This window comes from Heteronotia binoei, chromosome 12 (genome assembly GCF_032191835.1).
Source record: "Heteronotia binoei isolate CCM8104 ecotype False Entrance Well chromosome 12, APGP_CSIRO_Hbin_v1, whole genome shotgun sequence".
Classification (NCBI taxonomy): Eukaryota; Metazoa; Chordata; class Lepidosauria; order Squamata; family Gekkonidae; genus Heteronotia; species Heteronotia binoei.
In genome coordinates, this window is record NC_083234.1 from 82154518 (window position 1) to 82171023 (window position 16506).

Consider the following 16506-nt stretch of genomic DNA (forward strand, 5'->3'; position numbering starts at 1 on the left):
ACAGAGATCAATTTCCCACTCATCTTGCGCCACTCTCACGTTCCTCTTATCAGTGGAGCTTCCTTCCAGTTTGGTGTAGTGGTTAAGTGTGCGGACTCTTATCTGGGAGAAGCAGGTTTGATTCCCCATTCCTCTACTTGTACCTGCTGGAATGGCCTTGGGTCAGCCATAGCTCTGGCAGAGCTTGTCCTTGAAAGGGCAGCTGCTGGGAGAGTCTTCTCAGCCCCACCCACCTCACAGGGTGTCTGTTGTGGGGGAGAGAGATAAAGGAGATTGTGAGCCGCTCTGAGACTGAGATTTGGAGTGGAGGGCGGGATATAAATTCAATATCATCATCATCTTCTTCTTCTTCTGATTTCACACTATCTGACCCAAGGCTGCTGCTAGCGTCGATGTTTTCACGCAGCAAATAGAAACTGGTTTTTAGCAGTTTCTGTTTGCTGCACAAAAATGTCAATGTTACTTGCAGCCCTGGGGCACATAGTGTGAAATCAAAAGGAAGCCCCGCTGAGAAGAGGAACGTGAGAGCAGCATAAGGTGAGTGGGAAATCGGTTAGTGAGTTCCAATAATACGCTGTGGCTAGTAGCCACGGATGGACCTCTGCTCCATGTGCTTATTGTCAAGCATATTGTTTCATTTATGGTTTGCCTGTATGAATAGCTGTCTTCTAGTATGTTGCACATCAAAGCCATGTAACCTCTGCTTTAGTTCTCACCTGCAGCAAATGCAGGAATGTCCTCTTTGAAGATAAAACCTTTCTGGGAACATTTTCTCAGGCTCAGGTCTGAACCCAGGATGTAGCTAAACCGCGATAACAGATAAGGTAGCAAGCGTATGAATTTCACACGCTAGAGTAGCATTCCTAAAGTCGCTTTGATGTGCCCCTTACAGCTGGTAGTTTTGAAGTACAATGTATCACTTCCAATCTGGCGCCTTTCTGAGTAGAATGGATTATCAATAAACCAATACTTTGTTTCAAAATCAAGGACTGGTTATTTTGAGATCTTATGCTTGACACTTATCTAATCCCCTCTTGAAGCTGGCTATGCTTGCAGCCACCACCACCTCCTGTGGCAGTGAATTCCACGTGTTAATCACCCTTTGGGTGAAGAAGTACTTCCTTTTATCCATTCTAGCCTGACTGCTCAGCAATTTCATTGAGTGCCCACGAGTTCTTGTATTGTGAGGAGAAAAGTACTTCTTTCTCTACCTTCTCTATCCCATGCATATTACTTCTCTTTCTTTTTTTAAGTCCCCAGTTGAAGATCTGATTCCCCCCACAATGTATAGACTTTTTTTGACTGGTGGTCACCTGTTTTGGCCTAGTTTTTTGAAAAGGGTTGCAAATTGATTCCCTAGAACTATCATCCAATTAGTTCGTTGGACAGAAACCTCCACATTGTACAACACATTTCTCCAGCACAGATTGAAGGACTGAGAGCTCTCCAACCATGTATAATCCATCCTGAATAACAGGGTTCAAGAAGAAGTTGGTACCATTAGTTATTGCTTGACTCTTTACCAGCTGGCTCACTGGAGTATTAAGGGCCCTGCTAAGTCCATGTTTGTGGAGTTTTTAGATCTAGCCACTACCTTAAACTCAATCAATCAGAATCAACTGAGTTGGCAAATGTTACAGGAATTTCATTCTGATAAACTTGTTAGAACCAAGGTGAGCCCTGTAGGGGCTCTGGAGAGATTCTAATGACTTAAAGGTTCAAGCAAGGTAGGTTTTGATCTTATATTTAAATGATATTGTTCCACATTTATCAGGCTTCTGATTCTTTCTTCCATCTCTGAGAAATCAGAACGTATCAGTCCTCTTACACACAGACAGTTGTTGCAGCTCCTGTATGATATAGAGGTCTGGGGCTGGAATGAGCAACTCTGCAAATGATTCAAAATCCCTTTAAAAAGAGAATTTTAGCTTTGCCGCACAGTCTCCCAGCGCCTTTAGCATGGGCTGAACTTGGCTGACTTGAAGGCAGAGCCTGCCTGCATCTGGCCCTATTCAGCTCCTGAAGAAAGCAAAGGAGTCTCTCTGTCAGCCTGCTCTTAGGGCAAAGTGCTGCTCTGCTTCACTCATGACAACCTCTTTCCTTGACTTCCTTGGGAGAAGGATTCTCATCTCATGGCACCCCTTTGCCTGGTTTCAGTACTCAAAAGTGGATCCTCAAGGCCAATGCCTGTCGGGCAGAAACACAATCTCTTGCTCCAGATCTTCTACCTGGTTCAGACAGAACATGGAAAAGCTTCCTCTCTCTCCAGTGTTACTTTCCTCAGTTTTAGAATGCTTTAACATCTGTGTGGTATCACCCCAGGCCTTCTGCTACTCTAGATGGCCCCTCCACCTGGACAGCGATTGCTGCAGGGCTGCAGGCATATTGGTGGAGCCCCAAAAGATCTTCTGGCTTGCCCTTTGTGCACAGAGCCCAGAAATTAATTTCTTGCTGAAATCTTAAGAGGTATAAATTCTTCTGCGGTGGAGAAACTATTTTACCATTTCTCTGATTTGGACCAGGAGGTTTCTTATAAGCAGCAGTTTGCCTTGACAGCCAAGAAAATATGAGCTCAAACTGTGTCTAAAAGCTGAAATACTTTCTTGGTAGATAGGGAAGGGAAGGTGCTTATGTGTTTTTAACTTTATAATATTATTGATTTTGATGCAGTTTGTCTATTGGTTGCAAAAGGTGTTTTGTTTTTAAGACTCTGGGCTTAGAGGGGTGGCAGTGCTCTTAGTCTAGCTGCTGGAGCAGGAAGGAAAGTGCAGTCTCCCTTCCCTTCCCTCCGCCCTCTTGGCCTTCTGCTGTGATCCCGCCCCCTTCGCCTCTCTGCCCTCTCCTCTCATGACCACAGAAGGGCTCCCAAGATAACTAGACAATGCTGTTCCAGATGACAAGGACAACAGCATCAATAAGAGGCACCCATTTCCCTCCCCTAAGATCTGGCCGTGAGAACAGCTCCTTTTATTTCCTTGCAGACATAATGCCACTTGTCAGTTGGGGCATCCCCACATCATCCGTTCCTCTGCACCAGCTGCGGTTCTTCTCCAGAGCTGGCACCAATGATGGACCTAAGGCAGCCCTCACCCAAATGGAAAGCTATTTCAATTCAATGTTTAAAGCTTACCTTGGGGCCTTGTCGACCAGGATAACCTGGCAGTCCAGGAACTCCTAGTTTCCCCTGCAGAGAACAACCAATATGTATATTTTAAACAGCAACATAAACATACCTAACCAAATTCCAGGACTAGTGAAAATAGGAGGGTGGGGCAGGGAGCAGGGTAGGCTTTAGCATGGCAATGGAGCTCAGCTGAGATGCTGGGGCCCAGCTCAAGCACAGTGGCTGCAGGACTTATTTCCCTACAACCCGACTGCCAGAGAAATAGTGGGGTGAGTCTGTCATGGCCCAAATGAACAGGAGTATATTTCTCAAGGAGGTCATTTCTAGTCACAGCTGTAGGACTAAGTGGGGAAAGGATCAGGCACGCAGGGCCATAACCTCGCCATTTGTACCGTTGTGGGCTTCCCAGCGCATTCTGTGGCCCTCTTCAAGCTTGGGGCTGTTTACCTTTTCTCCAGCAGGGCCGAGGGGTCCCGGATCGCCATTGGGCCCCCCCCGGCCTTTGGGGCCTTCAGGCCCATCCTCGCCTCGCGGTCCAGGGGGGCCAATTTCACCCTGTTAATGAGATGGAAGTGAGATGAACTTCTCCACCCTGTTGCTCCTTATTACAGTGAAAGGCATTATTCCATACAGTGGGCACTAAACTCTGGCCAAAAGCAAAATCTCATTGCCAATTCGGAAGCTCCTAATCAAGTGAATTTTATTCACAGAATTTTAAGGAAAGCAAACTGTATAAAGAAAGTAAGCTTCACTTCAGACCGTGTGTGTTCATCATCCATCTATGGATCTTCTATCTGAGACACCTTTATTGATGCAGGTTGCTGAGACAAACTGTGTGAGGGGTTTCATCTCCTCTTACCAGCCCTACAGCAGGGCGTGGGGGGTGGGATGTTCCACACAGCCAAGAAGAGTGATTAGTTGGGGGGCTAAATACTTAATTTTGTGTAAAGTGAAAGATTGAGGCTAATCTGGAGGTTCCTGTCTAATGAAACCTCTGAGAACTTGTGTGAGCAGAGAACAGAGAGAGAGAGAGGAAGTGCACACTTGTGGTGTAAAAGTAGGCAAGTGTGTCAGGGGAGGCAGGGCTCTGTGGATGTTAGCAAAAGCCAACAAGTATGCTGGCAGGATCAACCCCCAGCATGTGGGGGCAGTGAGGCCTTGCAGCTGTGAGGGTGCACGTGGCTCTGTTGTCCTAACGGCTTCCCTGTGAGGCTCAGGGAATCTGTCTGGCTGCTTCTTCAAGACCATCAGTAGGCTTTCCTCTCAACCTCTAAGGTCCTTTGGAAATCATACTGTCTTCAAAGCACAAATGAAAAATGGCTTCCCCTTACAAAAATAAAGAGGAACAGGAATGCCTGGGGGTCCCCAAAACATACAATTTCTTAGGAAGATGCCTGCTCTACTGCATGGATAACCAGCAAAAATGGGCCTAATTTTTCCCTGTAGTACAACTTTGTATTGACCATGCAGCTTTGGGGGTACAAACTGGCAGTTTCAGCCCAAGGACCTGCGTCATAAGAAGGAATCCACAGGGACTCTGGTGGACCCTCCTGGTTCCCAGGCCAGAGGCCTAGCCTAGCGTGAGGCCTGATCTCCAACTGCCACAGAGCCTGACAGGAATGATGAGGGAGGAATGGACTGGAGGAAATTAATACCCAGTTTCTTCCCCCCTCTCTGTCCCCCAAGGCAAACATCCCGATTCCATCCCTTGATGAAAACTCACAGTGGTCAATGCATCCCTTTGAAATACTGCATTTCCTCCTGGAAGGGGCTCTGAGGCAGGTCTGGAATTCCCTGCAGCAGCCTGCTAGGATGGCTTCACTCTTGTGCTTCACACATGTGTGGCTTCCACCATCGCAACAGACCCATAAGCAGCCGGGAGAGGAAGCACAAGTCACTCAGGTTCCCTCAGCCCCAAAGCTCTCTGGAGTTCCTTTCTGCTCTGAGATGAAATCTCGGTCCCATAAAGGAGCCCCAATGAGACCACACGTGATTGCTCACCCTGTCTCCTTTAATGCCCATGTCGCCTTTGAATCCAGGGAAGCCGTCTTCACCCTGAATAAGAATAGCGGGGAAACCACAGTTGTTACCAAGAGAGGGAACTTCCCTTCCCTTCCCCTACCCACAGAAAGAGAGCCAGACACAAACTAGCACAAACATAATATGCTATCAAGTGCATCCTTTTGGCTCTGTAGCATTGGGGACAGTCTGTCAAATGGCAATGGCTCGCCTGTTGTGACAGATTTTCTCAGTGAAGGAGGAACCACTGAGTTCCCAGGAACACAGATGTAAAACTGTTGCCCCAAAGCAATCCCCCCCCAAAAGAAAAACATCCACCACCTTTCACTACCCACTTAGAAGTTACCACTTCAGTTGGATGATGCCTCGGTGGGAAGGAAGCAAACTAGTTTCCAAGCAAAGTGACTTTACCCCAGGCAGCAGAACCCTCCCAGGAGAGAACCTCCCCCCCACACCCCCGTTCTGAGAGAAAGAAGGATAAGGCCAATGCGAAACAAAGAAAGAAACCTCACAAACCAAAATAAATCAACATCTAGAGAGAAATTTCTGCAACTCTGGGGGGTCTATTTGTTGGATGAAGAAGAAACCTTTTGGTACGAGGGACATATTTCTAAAGCTCTGTTCCCCCCTCCCCCACATTTAGCCCCCTGTTCCTCCTCTGCCATTGGCTCAGTTGATATAAATAACAAGAACTTGCCGGCACCTGCAAGAAATTACTTTGAAGGATAACTGGTTTTATTTCCATGGAAGTCATTTCACACCAGCCTTCTTGGAGAGTCTCAAGGACGGTGCTAATATTTCTTAGCTAAGGTTTAACCGCAGAATACCAATCGATAGCATATCAAGCCCTAAAGCAAGCCTGTCAGGTGCTAAAATGCGGCCACAGTAGCCCAAAAACAACACCGGGGCTTTTGGAAGGCCCCTCGTAGCAAGCTCCCTGGTTATAATTGTCAGCTTTGCCAGTGATGGACTGTAGGACCTGAACAAAGGTTGGAATAAGGCCAGAATAACACACAGCCTCAACTCCTCCTCTGGGGAAACACAGCCATAGACCAGAGTGCTGGCTTGTCAAAACTGCCTTTAAACACAGCTCTTGAATGGCTGCCCCGGTGGCTGCCTCTGGCACTTGAGTCCTGTTTCACAGGAAGGGGCCTCCCGAGGCCGAGGAGCGGCTGGCCCAAGGGACGGGCAGCCTCCGGGGGCAACCAGGCCAAGTGGAACACCTGCCACTGATGGCATCCCCCCACCCCCACTTATCTGCAATTCAGTTCTTCAATAAAAGATTAGAAACTATAATTATAATAAGATATATATATATATATATATATATATATATATATATATATATATATATATATATATATATATATATATGTACGTATATATATTTCAACACTATTTTATGTATGTAATTACTATTTGTAACTTTGCTTATAATTGTCTATGTGTTATTAGCTTTTCTCCCTTCTTCAGCTCTTCCGTCTTCTTGCTAATAGTGTGATAGGCATGTAGATATTTTAAACAAAACATTTCTATAATCAAGTATTATATAATAACTACAAAATATAGCAAAGTTCTCAGGTTCACGAATCACTTATTCTTGAGCTGGAGTTCAGTCCAAGGGAGGACCCAAGGGCCAAAAGGTCAATGGTCGATTATGATCTTTTGACCTACCCCCTTGAGGGGCTGCTCACGGTCAGAGACAGAGGGCGGCCACGCATGGGGAGAGGGCATCTCTGCATTACCCCACAAGAGGCACTCCTCTCCCCTATATGCACACCCTTGTCCAGTTAATCTGGGGGTTTGGGCTGCTGATGCATGGCTGGCCCCTGATAATCTGAACAGGGTTTTGGAGGCCATTACTGGTCGGCTGCAACAGAGCTGGCTGAAACTAAATCCAGCAAAGATGGAGATCCTGTACCTGAGTCCTGGTGGGAGAGGATTGGGACTCCAGATCCTTGGCCTTGGTGGGGCACCATTGATGTCAGGCCTGGGGGTGACCCTGGATGCCTCCCTTTCTATGGAGGCCCAGGTCACCAATGTTGCCAGGTCCGCCTTTTATCATCTTCGGCTGGCCAGGCAACTCTCTCTCCCCATCTCGCCCTCCATGAGTTGGTAACAGTGATCCATGCAACTGTCACTTCCAGGTTAGATTACCTGCCCTTGAGCCTGACCTGGAAGCTCCTGCTAGGCGCCTGCTGACTAGGATGTCTGTGTGAGCACACATTCAGCCCATGTTGCGCCAGTCGCAGTGGTTGCTGGCTGAGTACTGGGCCAGATTCAAGGTATGGTATGAACCTTCAAGGCTCTGTGTGGCCAGGGACCAACATACCTATGTGACCATCTCTCTTCATGTGTGCCCCAAAGAGCCTTGTACTCGCTTGAGAAGCGCCGCTTGGAAGTCCCTGGCCTGAAGAACATCTACCTTGCCTCGACCAGGGCCAGGGCCTTTTCGGCCCTGGCTCCTGCCTGGTGGAACATGCTTCTGGCTGAAATTAGGGCCCTGCGGGATTTACTACAATTTTGCAGAACTGTCCTGCCAGGCTTTCGGATGAGGCAGCAGATGTCCACAGGACACTGCCCTTCCCTGCTGGATCTGCTCTGTCTGCCTCACCCGTTGTGCCGACACCAACTTGGCGAGAGCATCAGCCGACCTTGGTTAGTTGGGCAAAACACCCCCCCTCCCTCCCCCTGACATTGTTGCAGCATCCACTGTAGTCGGACACTATTAGCTGCTGTCAGGGATTAACTTCATCACTGAAATATTTATTGGATAAAATGGTTGTTTTTATGAATTTTTATTGTTTTATTATGTGATGTGAGCACCCTGAGCCTGCTACAAGGTTTCGCTACTGAATCAAAACTAATAAACTGTACCTATGTTTTCATAAGAGAGAGTTTGCTTGGTTGATTCCTGGTCAATCCTTATAATGGGATAGGGCAAGATACAAATAAGTGTGTGTGTGTGTGTGCGCACAGAGGTAGCAATTGGCGAGACATATGGTGCAAGGCCTCACTGGAAACAGGGGTCTATCCAGAGGGTCATAAGGAGGCCATGGTTGTATCACTCTTTAAAAAAAACCAACTTTGAATCCTTCCAATCCTGCCAATTACCACCCAGTAAGGTAATTGAGAGGGTGGAAGCCGAACACATCAGCACTGGATCCATTCCAGTCTGGCTTCCGCTTCACAGGACGGAGACAGTGTTGGTCACCCTGACAGATGATCTCCGCAGACAGGTCAGCACTACTGCTGCTACAAGAACTAATGGCCGCATTCCACATAGTCAGTTATGACCTTCTGACCTGCCACCTTGCTGACCTGGGAGTCCGTGGGGTGGCTCTTCAATGGCTTACCTGATTTCCCCACGGTTGGGGACAGAGGGTGGTGCTGGGAGAGAATATGTCCTCCAGATAGCCCCTAATGTGTGGGGACCACTTCTCTCCCTGATGCTGTTCAACATCTACGTGAGCCCCCTCACCCAGCTGGTGCACAGTATGCTGTTGACACCCAGCTGTATCACTTATTGGATGGCCAACAAGATGCCACCCCACAAAATCTGCCCATGGGCTTGGAGGCTGGCGTGGGGTGATTAAAAAAGAGCAGGCTGAGACTGAACCCATCAAAGATGGAGGTTTTGTGGCTCGGGAGTGGGGCTGCAGGGCTGGGGCACAGACATCCTGCTCCTGATACGGTACGATTGACAGAGTTTTGGATGCTTCCTTGAATATGGAGGCCCAAGTCATGCACTTTGCCAGGCTGCCATTTTTCCATCTGTGTCAGGCTCAGCAATTGGCCCCCTTCCTGTCGAACCCTGGTCTGGCCATGGTAGTCCATCAACAGTCACCTCCAGGCTAGACTACTGTAACTTGCTCTACACTGGCCTGCCCTTGAAACTGACCCGGAAGCTCCAGCTGATCCAGAATGCAGTGGCACAAGTCCTGGCAAGAACAGCATATACAACCGGGCTGCGCCAGCTGCATAGGCTCTCAGCAGAGTGCCAAGTCAAGTTCAAGGTTTTCGTGTTGACCTCTAAGATGCCTTTGAGTGTATCTGTGGGACCGTCTCTTCCAGTATGTCCCTGGGAGAGCATTACGCTCCTCGGACAGCAAACTGTGGATGATCAATAGCCCTAAAGATATCTAGCTGTCCTCAACCAGGACCAGAGCCTTTTCAGTCCTGACCCCAACCTGGGGGGACTCTCTGCCAAAGAGCATCAGGGCCCTGTGGGATCTTATGGAATTCTGCAGGGCCTGTAAGGCAGAGATGTCCCACCAGGCTTTCGGCTTCCATTCTGACTGGCTCCCTCCCTTCCTCCTCAGACTGCTTCACTCCTTCTCTCCCTGCCCACGAGGTGGCTGCAACCCAGAACTGGGATGAAACTGCAATTTTCACCATCTGATCATTTTAGTCTGCTGTATTAGCATTATCTATGTATTTATTTTCTGGTTGTTAATGTTTTTATCATATATTACCCAAAACAACAGCAACAACAACTGGTCCCACCTTGGGCTCAGTGGGTGGCTGTGTGAGTCTGAACAGAAGCTGCTCCTGTCATCTTCTCCGCCATTGGCTCCAGCGGTGCCACCACCTGGCCCTGCATTCCAAGCCAAAGGGCTGCCTGCCCCTGGGCAGAGCAAGGAAGTGGAAAGGCTTCAGCCCATGGCGATGCTTCCAGTCAACAGGTGTGGGGATGCAGGGAAGAGGAAGGCACTCCCCACTGAGGTTCTGCACACTGCTAAGGCAGCCAAAGAGCTAGAGCCCTGCTGGGCAACACCTTGCTGCAGGAGAGACTTGGTGACATAGCTGAGAATGCTGCAGGAACCACCACCACACCCTCAGTCACAGAAGACAAGGCCGGTGTCAGAGCTGACTTACCTTCTCACCCTTGGTCCCTTTCAAGCCACGGATGCCATCCGCTCCCTTGGGAGGGGGGAAAAACACATAAAAGCCATTAGGATCATCAGGCAGAGAGGAGGCCACCTAGGGCTGCCTCCTCGTGGTCTCAAGCCCAGACCAGCTCCCCCCCCCCACCAAGAGGGCCTCCCGAACCCTTATGAGAGAGCCAGAACATGGGGTGTTCTGTAGGATCCTGAAAGATGCCTGGGAGCTGGAGGAGTGGAGGAGGACCAGTGTGGGGGGCAGTGGGAAGGGGAGGCTGGTGGCACATACCGGGGGGGGGGGGGGCAGCAAAGGCGGAAGAGGGCACTGTCCAACATCTGCTGCCTGAGACTACTCCACTGCCTCACCTTGCCTCATTGTACTAGAGGCCATTCGTTCATCCATCCATCCATCCATCCATCCATCCATCCATCCATCCATCCATCCATCCATCCATCCATCCATCCATTCTGCTGCTACTGCTGCGTCAAACCCTCCAAGATGGGGGAAAGAACAAACAGGCATTCCCTTCTACAGACCAGAGCAAGCAAGGCAGGATGTGTGTGTGTGGGGGGGGGGGATTTAAGCAGCAGCTCCAAAACACACATTTCATGGCACAAGACAGCACCTTTTGCAGTGGAGACTTCAGCACTTCACACATATTCTTTGCTGCCACAAAATGTTTGTAGCTTGTGGATGTTTCCATGATTTTGAAAACTGATGCCAGGAAGGCTGAGCAGGGCTACCCAGCGCCACCCCCCACCCCCAGAGTGGAGTGTGGGCTTGTCCCCTAAAGTCACCTAGAGTGATGCCGGAGGTTAGTGAAACAAGAGAGGGATTTCTAAGGAACCTAAATAGGCTTTGGTAAAACTAGACACAGAGAGGAAATGTAAAGTGAAATGCAAATCTGGAGAAGCCTGTTCTGCCCCGCTGAAACATCTCAGGCATTTCAAGAGCAGGCAGAAGAGTTCTGATAAAGCGCAGGATGCTGAAATTCCTGTGTGTGTGAATGGTGGGGTCATGGTCAGGGTGCGAGACTGGCAAGAGCTGAGTCAAGCAGCTGCTCCTGGGGGGACTCTAGGCAATTCCTGTGAGCCAGATGGCCCAACGGAGCATTGCAAGGCTAAAAGGAGATATGTGTGCAGCACCCTGAGCTCCTTGGGAGGAAGGATGAGGTTGAAAAGTTTAGCTAAGGGGTGGGGGAATGACAGTCACCACCTGGACACCTAAACGAGAAAAAAGGTAGAAGTTATGTGACACTCGGCTCTTTCCCAAAGGGAAAGGTTGAGTTCCCAGGCTAGAAGGCAGAAAGGCATCTTTTATATGTGTGGACGTTCTCTGGCCAATGCGCAGCAGAGAGGAGCGACCATCTGTCTGTCCAAATGCTGGATTGTTCCTTTGCATCTCTCGCTGCTGCAGAGCAAGGCGACTGCATTCAGACCAGGGCTGGGAGCCTAAGAGGGCAGAGCACCCTCTGGTGGCCAATGTCCACTATGCCTGCAGCCAGAGAGGAAGGAACTCTGCAGAGTCCTCTCCTTCAGTCTCCACCTCTCTCTTTTTTTGGAGGGGGGGCGGCACAAGCTGCAGGCACATCCATCAGCCTTCAAAAGCACCCCCTCACCACTGAGACCTTTGGCTCTCCTCCAGCCCTAGTTGCGGGATTCAGTTTCTGAAGAGGGACCAGAAACAGCCATCACCAAGCATTCAAGCTGAATTCTGGAGCCCAAAGCCCCCCCACCCCCTGCTGTCGTCTCCCAGAGAATGACCCTGCCCTGCCCTGTCCTGCCAGGGGTGCCTCTCCCCCTGGATCCCCAAGGGTGGCCTTTTCCACAGCAGAGGGCAGCTGAAGGCCTGCCTCACCCCACTGCTCAGGGCTTAGGCCCAAAGACAGTGCAGCTCCCCAAACTCTCCGAGGGAGCATCAGGCTGAGCTTCCTTCTCCCTCGCAACACTCCGCAGGCCCAGTGCTGGAGGCAAGAAACCCCACTGGCCCTGCCCGACCCACACACACGGTGGGGGGGGGGCAATCTGGTCCCGGACTGGACTGGTGACATCCAGTAGTTCACAGAGCTAGCCTGATGATTCCCACTTGGAATATTTCCACTCCCAGTAATAATATCGGGATTGGGAACCATGTTGGAGAGGGAGAAGGGAGGGTGCCCAGCTGGCTGGAGGTGCAGCAGCCCTTGAGAAGGGCCACTGTCAAGCGGGCTCGTTTCTGGACCACATTTTATTAGGTACAGAGTCAGCTTTCCCCCATTAGTTACAACCCAGAGGGCACGTAGCAAAAACATCTGGCCTGGGATGTTTACGGTATAGGCTGGCAGTTGGTACTTCCAAGAGGCCTCCCCCTGTTTCACACAGACAACCTTTATCGGTTCACAAATGAGTGTGAGAAGGTTTCCGATGTTTTCAATAGCCTAAGATGCCTTAGCATGGATAGATAGTTGCTGAGTAACCTTTGAACCCGTGACTCAAGTATGCATTTGTAGTAACCTTTGACGCTATCCTATATAGCAACTGGGTGACTTGGTACTCCATTACTCCCAAGGCTTGTGTCCTTGGTAAAGCTCCCAAGTTTCTTACAATAAGCATCTTTTGATTCAAAACAAAAGGACTCTGTTATTGGGAAATATTGGCACTTGACAGCCACAAACCAGCCAGGCCAAGCTAAGCAGTAAATAATATGTATGATTGCAGGGCAGGGACAATTCCATCAGCATAATTCCCTTTGTTAAATTTGGGAGTACTATTCCCATATTTATTTAAATGGCACATTTCCCCAACCCAACTTTCCATAGTTAATGACATGAAGAGCCTGTCCTTCCCAAGTGCAAGGCGGAATCTTTGAAGAGCCCCCGGCCCAGTCAGCCCCCAGGAAGCTACTGAAAGGAGCCATCCAGTGGCCGACCCCAAGATGGACACTCATGACCCAAACAGGCAGTCTCCCCTGGTTGCCCAGCAGGGGCTAGAGGTGCCTGGTGACTCACCCCAGAGAGGGAAGCAAAAAACCCAGCTGCTGCTGCTCTGCCTTGAAGTTGTTCTTCACAGTCAAATTATGGAACTCACTGCCACAAGACGTGATGGTAGCTGGCTTAAGAGTTCGAAAAAGACTGGCCCATTTGTGAGGGACTCTTCTCTAGGACACTTGATGGCACCTCCAGCTGTGAGGCCCAGGAGGAGCTGGAGGGGCAGCAGCAGCTGAGCAGCCCTCACGCTTCTGACCCCAACAGCAGGTCTTTGTCAGGAGAGCCACCAAAGCAGCACTAAGCGTGGCACGAGGGAAGCCAATCCACAGCTCATGGAAGTCCCTGCCTCTCTCTGTCAGGAGGGGAAAGATTTGCTGTCAACACCTCTGTCTCAAGGACGCAGCCCTCTTACCTTGACACCGCGAGGGCCAGGATATCCGATTGGGCCCTGGGGGCCAGCTGGGCCCTGCAATCAAAAGGAAAGGAACATGTTGGTGCTACAGAGCGAGGGAAAGAAATGCTCACTCACTCAGGGCATCTGGGAAGTCTGGAGAGGCCCAGCGAAACAGATGCCTTCCTCACACAGGGCGGCACACAGGCAGGAGGGCTGCCTCAATGGGCATGTCTGTATCTTGCACTGATTCCCCGCTAGGCTCTCTCCCCCCCGCCCCCGCAATACTTCCGTCCAATTCTGCACAAGCCGCCCCGGGGCTGCAACTTGCCCCGCCTCTTTCCCATCCTCTGAAAAAGGGTTTCTGCTTGCCACAGGAAAGAGGCGGGGTGAGTGGCAGCCCCGGTGCAAAATCAGAAGGAAGCATCGGCTGGGGGGGGGGGGGGGAGAGCTCCAACGCTGGAACAAGCCTAATGGGGAATCAGTCCAGATCTACTTGGAGATAGCCACATTTTGCTAAATAGGGGGTTCAAATGCTGGGGGAGGAAGATGAACAAGAACATGCCACCTGGGCCTTCTGAAGCCTCTACATGGAACGTCGGCTCCACTGCCAAACAAAGGCTGCACGCACAAGAGCCCCTCCCGCCCCCCTCCCAAGCAAAGCAACTCCATTCGGCTTCTACAGCTACCACACCTTCTGTATGCTTTAAAATCGGCTCCCAGGAGTGCCTGCAGAATTTGTGACCATTTCAGCCTCCCATCCTTGACAGCTGCCCATCAAGAGCTTGATGACCTCTTGACTTTGCAGCCCCTGAAGGATTATCATACAGGGTTGCCTTGGGGCAGGGGTGGGGCTGAGCTAAGTTCACCCATTCTGCAGGCTGGGCACCAGGGCTGCTGGGCTCTCTCTCCCACTCCCTGCGTTGCCAGTGCATGCTTATAGGCAGATTTGAGAACATTTGCTCCCTGCCCCCGCCCCGCCCCACACAGCAGGCTCCTCATGTAAGCCTTATGCTGCTACCTCCAACGCAGCTACTGAATTTTGATTTATTTCCCATGCTGAATTTCATCTGCCATGTTTGTTGTGCAGTTTTAAAACACAATTCCTCTATCAGTGGTTAAACAGTTTTGCAACTAAAATTCCCAAGGACACCTCTGAGGCTGGAGGCAGACAGCGCTTCACCTGGGGCATTGCGATTTTTATTTTCTCAAAAAATTAATATACTGCATAGTAGCTCATCAAAGTGGCTCCATAAACAGATTTTTGAGGACTTGAGAAATAAAAAAGACTCATTTAGGAAATGGAAGGAGGGCCTTATAACCAAAGATGAACGTAAACAAATCACCAGTGCTTGTAGAGAGGAAGTCAGGAAAGCTAAAGCTTAATATGAGCTGAAGCTAGCAAGAGGTGCTAAAAACAACAAAAAAAGAGTTATTTTGTTATGTACAAAGTATCAGGATGGACTTGCCATGGTTTCTGCTTAACTTGAAATGTTAACTTTCATTTCTCACAACTGTCTTAGGAATTGTATATTCTACTGCCTAAGTTGTGCAGGAGGGTGAGAGGAAGAGGCTTTGTTCTTGCCTGTGCCAGAGTAGGTAGGCTCTGGCCTTGAGGCCTCCAAGCCTCCAGACTTCAACTTCGCTGAGAACCAATGGATACAGGCGTGGAGAATATTTGTGTGATCTTTTTGCTTTCTCTAACTATAGCTAATCATTTTGAGTGCGCCATGCCTGGCTATGGCTTTCTAAGCAGGAGGTCATGCTCTGTATCTGACTATCAATAAACCTTTACCATATTTATATGTACATGGGTATGTTGGGTCAATAACTGGCAAAACCTTACTCAAAGTAAGAAAAGGAGCAAGGACATGGTAGGCCCCTTGCGGGGGACAGGTAACTGAAATTGTAACAGGTGATGAAGAGAGGGCAGAACTGCTCAATTCCTACTTTTCCTCAGTCTTCTCTTCAGAGGGAAACAGTGCTCAACACAGCAAAAGCAGAACATGTAATGAGAGAAGGGAGTTGCAACCTAAGATCAGCATAGGGGTGGTTCATAAACATCTACTTTCTTTAAATGAAACAAAGTTCTTGTGGCCATATGAACTTCATCCAAGGGTACTAAAAGAACATGCAGACATAATTTCTGAGCCTCTGTCCATTATTTTTGAGAATTCCTGGAGAACAGGTGAGGTGCCAGAAAATTGGAGGCAGGCAAATGCTGTCCCCATTTTCAAGAAGGGGGAGAAGAAGGATCCAAGTAACTGCCAACCCATCAGCTTGATGCCTACACCTGGAAAAGTTTTAGAACAAATCATCAACTGTCAGTCCTTGAGCATTTATAAAAGATGGCTGTGGGATGACTAAAAGCCAGTGAGGGTTTCTCAAGAACAAGCCATGTCAGACTAACCTTATCTCTTTTTTTCAGAAACTTCCTACCTTGCTGGATCAGGGGGATGCTGTAGACATAAAATCACAAATACCCATCAGAAGCCTCTTTCTGGCTGCTACATACCTGACTCCCCTTCTCCCCAGGAGGACCTTCTTTGCCAGGGTGGCCCTGTGGACAAGGACAAAGGAATACCGTGAAAGGAATACCTCACAGCTGGCAGTGAGTGCCGCCGAACTCCCTCTTGCTGCCCTTCCTTCCCAGTGACATGCTGGTCAGCTGCCAGATGCCTGGGGCCAGTTCAAGGCTTCTCAATGGGGTGATGAGGGGGTTGGCGAGGCGGGCAGAAGACAGATGCGAGAGCTCTGGCACCTTCTCAGCACGCCCAGGATAACAACACTAGGGCTGCCAGATGTAATGCCTGGTGTTCTTTTTAAGGTCAATTAAGAGAAGATATTCTGGTCAAGTATACCACAAGCATAAGATCCAACTAGGAGGGCACTCAGACACACTACTGGTGGGGTGTGCTAAGCTTGTAAATGTTCTTCAGGTCAGTTAAAGCCAGAGCATCTTGCAAATGCCCGTAACCAATGAGTATCAACAGATGAGTACTCATCTAATGGATGGGACTGTCTCAGGAACACACACCACCACCCTCCCAGAGCAGGGCATCCACCTCCTTTGCTACGCTGAGAAAGAGGGAGCTTGAAATCAGGCCTCTGCCTGCCCGCCTG

At 49.5% G+C, this 16506-nt stretch overlaps 1 protein-coding gene across 1 annotated transcript in view; it reads right to left on the reverse strand.

The window, feature by feature from the left end:
* Positions 1–16506, reverse strand: part of COL5A1 (collagen type V alpha 1 chain) — a 451358-nt gene that overhangs the window by 112331 nt on the left and 322521 nt on the right. Inside the window, exons 26-31 of the mRNA XM_060250656.1 lie at positions 15899–15943; positions 13405–13458; positions 10022–10066; positions 5126–5179; positions 3572–3679; positions 3131–3184 (exon numbers count right to left, since the gene is read on the reverse strand). Coding sequence (XP_060106639.1) covers positions 3131–3184; positions 3572–3679; positions 5126–5179; positions 10022–10066; positions 13405–13458; positions 15899–15943 — 360 coding nt within the window. The remainder of the gene's footprint in view (positions 1–3130; positions 3185–3571; positions 3680–5125; positions 5180–10021; positions 10067–13404; positions 13459–15898; positions 15944–16506) is intronic.